This window comes from Pseudomyrmex gracilis, unplaced genomic scaffold, assembly GCF_002006095.1.
Source record: "Pseudomyrmex gracilis isolate BER0280 unplaced genomic scaffold, ASM200609v1 scaffold_212, whole genome shotgun sequence".
Taxonomy (NCBI): domain Eukaryota; kingdom Metazoa; phylum Arthropoda; class Insecta; order Hymenoptera; family Formicidae; genus Pseudomyrmex; species Pseudomyrmex gracilis.
The window spans coordinates 145,144-152,257 of record NW_018020796.1 but is presented as its reverse complement, the minus strand read 5'-3'; the positions used below and the strand labels follow the sequence as shown (position 1 = coordinate 152,257).

Below are 7,114 nucleotides of genomic sequence, written 5' to 3'. Positions count from 1 at the left end.
AACGCGTGCACCTCGCTTAGCTCGATTCGAGACTCGTCGAGAAATAAGTTGCAATTAATTTTAAATAAGTCGAATCGAATAAAATATTCCATTTTTTCCGTGTGTCTTTATTGATCCAACTACGTTTATATAAACGCGTCTAAAAAAAAAAAAAAAAAAAAAAACTTTTTAATCGTTTCGTTTCGACGCACAAAGACGCGTGTTTCTGTGTCTATAAAAAAAAATTCGACATTTGCGTCTACCGCGGGGTGTTTTCACAGGTCGTGAAAGTCAATTTACGTGTAGCGAGAGACCGTCCGTGATTTGGCGCGTCGGCATGCGTCGTCCTCCGAAGTGAGCTTCCTGGTACGTGAGTCAGGATCGCCGGAATCGGGGGGGCCGGTCGGCCTCGCGGGCGAGGATGAGCGCCAAGATATCGGCAGCCGGTCTGGACGGCGCGGCGCAGTCAACAGTGAACCATCGCGCAGCGAGAGCGTCGCCCGTCAAGAGATCGTTGTCGCCCGGTAAGTTTGACAAATTTAAACGCACGACTTTACGCATACAAAATAATTCGGTTTTTATACTTAAAAGTAATTAAGCTAGTAATTTTATTAGTAAGAATCGTATATTTCGTATATCGTACGAGAGAAAAACTTGAAAGTTAGGAAAGTTAGGTTATAGTGAGATTTAATTTGACAGGTATTGGTGCGACAAGTGCGACATAAAATTTGGTGCGGAGTAATTTGAGATTTTTTTCGTGAAATTTGTTTGGAATTAAACAACGAATTATTATTGTTTGGAATTTTCATTTGACTTTCTTAGTGACGTTTTCCAGTTGCGCACATCGTTCGTGTGCGCAAAAAAAACAAAGTGACGAAAACTTTACGATTTCTGTTTTTTGATGGGTGTTTTTTTATTTTTCGAATAGTTTTTATACTTTTTTTTGTATTGATAAAACCAAGTTCGCGTGAAGAAATGCTTTTAAATTTATTGCGTACTTTTGTGTATTATTGCACGATTTTAACAAACTTTTTTATTTGGTTGAAAAATTGATAATTAAAAAATTTTAATTAATGAAGAATTGTTTTTTTTAAAGAGAAAATGTAAAACAAAATGAATCAAAGTATTTTCGCAATTGGCATTTTTGTATAGTCGATTTTGTCATTCGTGCAACATGAAGTTTCGATAAAGTGTCGGGGGAGACTAACAACTGTCTGCACATTATCGCGTCGCGAAAGTAGAATTTATCAAAAAAGCAGTAAAAATCTATGCTCGTAATATTTTACACATATCTATACAGAATGTCTCTATCTACGTCATGTAGAGTGTTTTTGAACTCGACTTATCACAAATTGGCGCAATCTTGCGTAAAAAAAACATTAAATCATGGAATCGAGTATGACTCATCGTTATTAGTGAATTTTGTGTATTGACGTCTATCCCGGCTACATACACATGGAAAGGACAGATTGATTTAAAGCAATCGTAGTTTTTAAAGACAAGAAAAAAGTATCACGCGCATACTCTTTACATTTTGATAGCGTTCTCCGGTGAATCTCTGGTTGGCGAAAAAAAAGTCGATACGAAACATTCTGTGCTTAATTGGCACAACTTTGTCAAGTAACGAAAGATATATCGCTCTCGTGGCGCGATATATACCGACATTGATTATTAATTTAAAAAAGTGCTATCGCAGCCTGAAGCCGTGCGCCAAGTTTTGCAATCCGCATACTGGAGCAATGACATTCGATACACACACACACACACACACACATACACACGATGACACTGGACGATGACGCACCGTCGTCCACGTCAGGAGATTGCACACAACAGCCGAGTCAAGTTAAACAAAGGATACGGTACCTATGTAATCACCTTCGCGCATTTTTTTTCTCTTTTCGCAGAGGCCAGTGGCACCAGCGAGAGATCGTCGAAGCGCGCGGCCGTTACAGACCCGAAAACGTCCTCGAACGGCATTTCCGGCCGATCGTCGTCACCCAAAGAGAAGGAAGTCAACGAGATGCCAGTCCTGACGAGAGTTTGTTCCCCCGCGACATTGCCGCGACTCAAGAGGGTTCGTTTTCGACCCGTCGATGGTGAGTCGTAAATTTGTTTTCTAAAAATAAACACACTGAGGAAATAAATAAAGACTTGAAATAAGAAAGTTCGTGAAATGTTCAACTGAATATTAATTATAGGGTTAATACGAGCCAACATACCGAATGCAAATTTATATATATATATATTATAATCATTTAAACTAACATTAAATTGGTCAATATTAGAACCAACGCTGTTCGACTCCTGACCGAAGTGTTTTTTTCACAATATTTTAAAATTAGATAGGGCGGAAAATGAGCATTTCTCATATATGTGACGCATATCCAGCATCCTATATGAACTTACAAATTGAAATTTTAATTAAAATATTCATGTGTATAATTACACTGAAACATATAAATAAATATATATATATTTTATATATTTATATATTCGTTTTGCACAAACATTCCGCGTTGGGTCTTATTGACCAAATTAATGTTAGTTTAGATTTCAAGAACGCGTTATTCCTTTGTTTATAATTATTTATCTAAATATACATTTTTTAAACTTGTAAATTTTTAAGTTAAATTGTTTATCAACTAATACATGAACATTGGAATTAAATTTAATTCAAAAGGGTATGCGGTTTAGTTCGCATATCACATTATGATGTAAAATACTTCAATTTATCTTCTTTTATTTTTAAAACTTTTGTTGCGAAAAAGACGCATTGGTCACGAGCCAAATCCGGATGTCGCGCGTTCTGTTCAAAAGTCTTTTCGAAAAAAAAATATACCTATGTTGTACATTTGCGTGCACACATCGTCTCGCATCGATCCTGATGTTTAGACCTGAAATATTTGCATCTGTGTTAACTAATAAATTTTGTATTTTGTTTTTTTCCTCTTAACCTTTTCAAAAATCGCCGAGGCTTTTTTTAGGCTTATTTCAATATTATTCAAAAATAATATGCAAATTATATCACGTCACTCGCACGTCGTTGCGTCAGAAATTCATGATGTTTTTCTTGAAAAGTGACACGATTTTTTCCGAGAAAAATTTCGATAAGACTGTTGAAGTGCATACATCATTGTTTAAAAACTTATCGCTCTCCGATCCGCCCCACCATCCGTGCGAAGTCTCTCGACGCACGGACACTTCGGAAGATTTGAATTTTTTTCTAGATACACACCAAAAAAAGCGAGAGTTTTCGATAAAACGATTATAGATGATTCGACATTGCGCGAGAAAGATTCAAGGATTCAATCGGACGGGGAAGAAAAAAAAACAATTTTGAAAGAGAGAGAAAGAACATCACTTCAAAGCTATCATTTATATCGATAATTAGCGAGACGCGCTATATAGCACGTATTATCTTGTACATCGTTTACTTTATCGCGCGTCGGATTTGTGACGTTCGTCGATGTATGTGTGTATATGTATGTACAAAAGACGCCGTCTTATCGGCGCAACACAGCAGCGGGTGTTACGTGTTACTTTAAGCTGCCTGTTATATCCACGCTTCTGGATAAATCGCCGTATTATTCGCGATCGAACAACACAATAAGCCTCTTTCGCGATGATACGCGGCGCACTCGCTCTCAAAAAAAAAACCGGAGAAATCGGAACGCGATATTGACTTTTCCGCTCGTTGTTTCGAAACAACCGCGTTTGACACGAGTTGAATTTTCACGAGAGCAGCAGAGACGAGGGGAACGGCGCTCACAAAAATAGACGTGGAAACCGCAACAACAGTCTTGAGAAAATCGAAAATTCGTCATTTCCATTTCTTGCGTCAGAAATACTGTAACGATACGTCGAATTCTTTCCGTCTGTTTTTCTTTTTTCGCGAAGAGTAAGTTTTTATACGAGAGAAGATGAGCGAGAACCACACAATGTTGGTTCAGCGATAACAAGTTTTGGCGTGTGTTTTGCAAGTCCGCGTTTGTGTTTTTCTTCTTCTTGTTTCTTTTTTCTTTTTTACCTGATTACACGCGCGATAGTTCCATTGAAGAAAAATTGAACTGTTACAAGGAAAAAGTTTGCGTATAATTTGTTTTCTCGACGCTGACGTCACAATTTTAAGATAAAACCGATATCATCATCACGGCGATACGTAATCGCTGTTACACATCGACGAATATACACGTACTCGTCGTGTGTTACATACTTTAGTCAAAAAAATCTTCGCGATTTTTTTTTTTTTTTCCAAGATTCTCAATCTCTTCGTCGTCGATGTTTCTCTCTCGTTCGCGCGACTCTTTTTTTGCCGCGTGCGGAAATCTCCGCGTGCGAGACGACGAGAATATGCTACTGCGCGTTATCGCGACATCGTTGCATAATATATTCGTTATAAAAAACACTAAACGACGAGGATCTCTCGTCGCTTCTGTTTCTCGCACGAACAATTGAGAATGTTTTTTTTTCTTTTTTTAAATTTAATCGCGTCTGCAATCGGTAAAAGAAATGAAGCATATATATATATATAGATAAACAAATCCCGCGTTCGTTACGTGTGTACATACATGCTTATACTTGCGCGCGTCCGAGGAGAAATAAGAGAAAGTAGAAGACCGCGAAGAATCGCGCAACGCCCCGCGGCGAGCATCGGCGGGTGCATCGATCGATCGAGACAGTTGTAAACTGGAAACCTTTCCGCGTGTGTATGTACGAGGACACGCCGCGTGCGCGCGAGTACATATGTTTATCGGCCCGTTCGACCCGACTGATGCGACCCGCGTGCGTGGATGATGTCAGACTCTATCTTTGGTACACACGGAGTAGATGACCACGCGTTGAAACACAAACGAACGCGTCTCTCGAACCGGAGAGACTTCCTAAAGGGTTGTTTATGGTCTTTCCGCGTTTCTCCTTCGAATTCCTCGCGTTTCCCAAGAGGGGTTGGCTCTCTCTCTCTCTCTCTCTCTCTCTAAATTTCCGTTCTGCGAAATGAAAAATCGAGAGATCGCGTCCGAGGAATGTCGAGGCGCTTTCCCGCTATCCGCATCCGGAAATCGCGCGATTCTGTAAACACTTCTGGAACAGCACATGTAAATAATGAGAGAGTAACATCACATTCGCGCGGCTAATAAAAGCTGGTTCCGTCATGCGCGGTGTTTGAGGGATCACGTGCTTTTTTTTCTCTTATATACGCAAAGCGTCGCGTAATCGTCGAAGAATAGACGATTAAATTTTCAGAAGTGCGCCTTATCACGCGCGCCAGTGCCGTCATAAAAGACTGGTGCCAATCTTATCTCCGTTCCCGGGGCAGATTAGAGGAGCCTGAAAATACATCGATTAATCGCGATTATCTCGCGCGCGCGCGCGCGGGGAAAGAATCGCGCCGACACACGGTGAGATCGGGAGGAGAAAAGGTTCTCTTTAAATGTGGGAGGGAGAGAGAGATAGATAGATAAAGAGGGAGAAAATAGAAATTCGTCACGGAGAATCATCTGGGAAAATACACGCGAGTGTGTTTAATCGTGCCGTCAAATTTCGTTATCGTGTCTTGCGTATGTGAACGATATTGTTATCGGCGTGCGCGCGCGCAAACGAAATGAAGCGATCGGCGTCAAGAAACGTCGCGCGTCGATTATCCGAAATAATTGACAATTTATTTCACGGTCTGTCGAAACGCGCGATAATGTTTTTTTTTTATTTTTTTTATTTTTTACATCACTCATAAATTAGTATTTGTGTACATACGCCAGTTCTGTGTGAAACTCTCCTGAATTCATTTCGCTTTTCAGCGTGTTATTTAAACAGCTTGTCTTTGCCTTTCTGTGTTTTACTCCCTGACGTATTTAATCTCTCCAACAATACGGCGCACGTAATTTCTCGAGCGTTGAAAACTCGAGCGTTTTTGCGGCAGCGATTCGAGAAACTTTGTTATATATTCACGCAGACCGTCACGACTTTCTTCGAGTCCACGGATTCTTCGATCGATTCCGTCGTCGCGATGTAAAATTTGATTTTTTGTTTTACAAGCGATTCGAAATCACAAACAACGGAACCAAAAAGAAATTTATAATCTCTCTGAATACACAGAGCGTGTGTTTCTGAGACTTTCTACGATTTTTTTTACAAATTACTCGACTATCGATTCGATTTTTTCGTCGCGATAGTAAAATCGTCTTGAGTTACAAGCGATACGAAATGAAGGAACCGACTATATAATACGTATACATATATACATCAAATGTGCTGACGTGATACCGACCGCGGTGTGATACCAGTGTCTCGGTCTTCGAGACACTGACGAGCGTAATGCTATCGATCACGCGGAAGTCCCTTCGGTGTCTCATCGCTGGAGTTTTTTCACTCGAGCGATCTTAAATAGAAAATTTAACATATTGTTATGTTATTCGAAATATATACATCGAGACTAAACGCATCGATCGCGCGAAAACTGATAGAGCTCTCTTTACTCGATACGACGATGGTTTACGCCGCGTTCGTCGTGGCGTAATGTGTATATCTCGAGACACCGGTTGTATGAAACGTACAAGTGTACACAATACATGCGCGTGCACATAAAGCGGTGTGCTCGCGCCGTCGTCGTCGGATGAGTCATCGCGCGCGCGTTGCGCGCTGCACGCACGATGGCGTAGAACTTTTTTTTTTTTTTTCGGGATCGCTAATAGCCGATGTTGCGTGCGAGAGCGCGAAGGGAACAAAAAAAAAAAAAAAATCGAGAAGTCGGGAAATTCGAGGATTTGGCAAAATTGTCGAACTACGCGTCGCGTCGCGAAAACCCAGACGCGAAAATTATGTTGTGTGTTTCGAGAATCCTGAAAGTGACGACGATCCTGCGTAGATCGAGGATGCGAAGATTGAAAACCTCCGAGAATTCAATATGTACACAATAAAACACAGGGGTCTTGTTGATGCAAAAAGTAAAGATACAAAAATTAAAATCTTAATCGAACGTGACAAAATCAAGAGACACAAGTTTTCGGTTTTTTCGCGTCGAGTCGATTAAACAACAGACGCGTCGCGAACGTTCGCGCGGGATTGTATTTCGCGCGAGCATCTTCTTGCAAACCGATCGTACAATTTTCTCCGAGTTCTGCAAAAAAAAAAAAAAAAA

The 7,114-nt window shown here is 40.4% G+C and overlaps 1 protein-coding gene across 1 annotated transcript in view; it reads left to right on the top strand.

Moving 5' to 3' along the window:
- The first annotated feature begins 457 nt into the window (after nt 1-457).
- Nucleotides 458-7,114, top strand: part of LOC109858532 (dual specificity protein phosphatase 10-like) — a 32,303-nt gene continuing 25,646 nt past the window's right edge. Inside the window, exons 1-2 of the mRNA XM_020435892.1 lie at nt 458-503; nt 1,887-2,078. Coding sequence (XP_020291481.1) covers nt 2,003-2,078 — 76 coding nt within the window. The 5' untranslated portion in view covers nt 458-503; nt 1,887-2,002. The remainder of the gene's footprint in view (nt 504-1,886; nt 2,079-7,114) is intronic.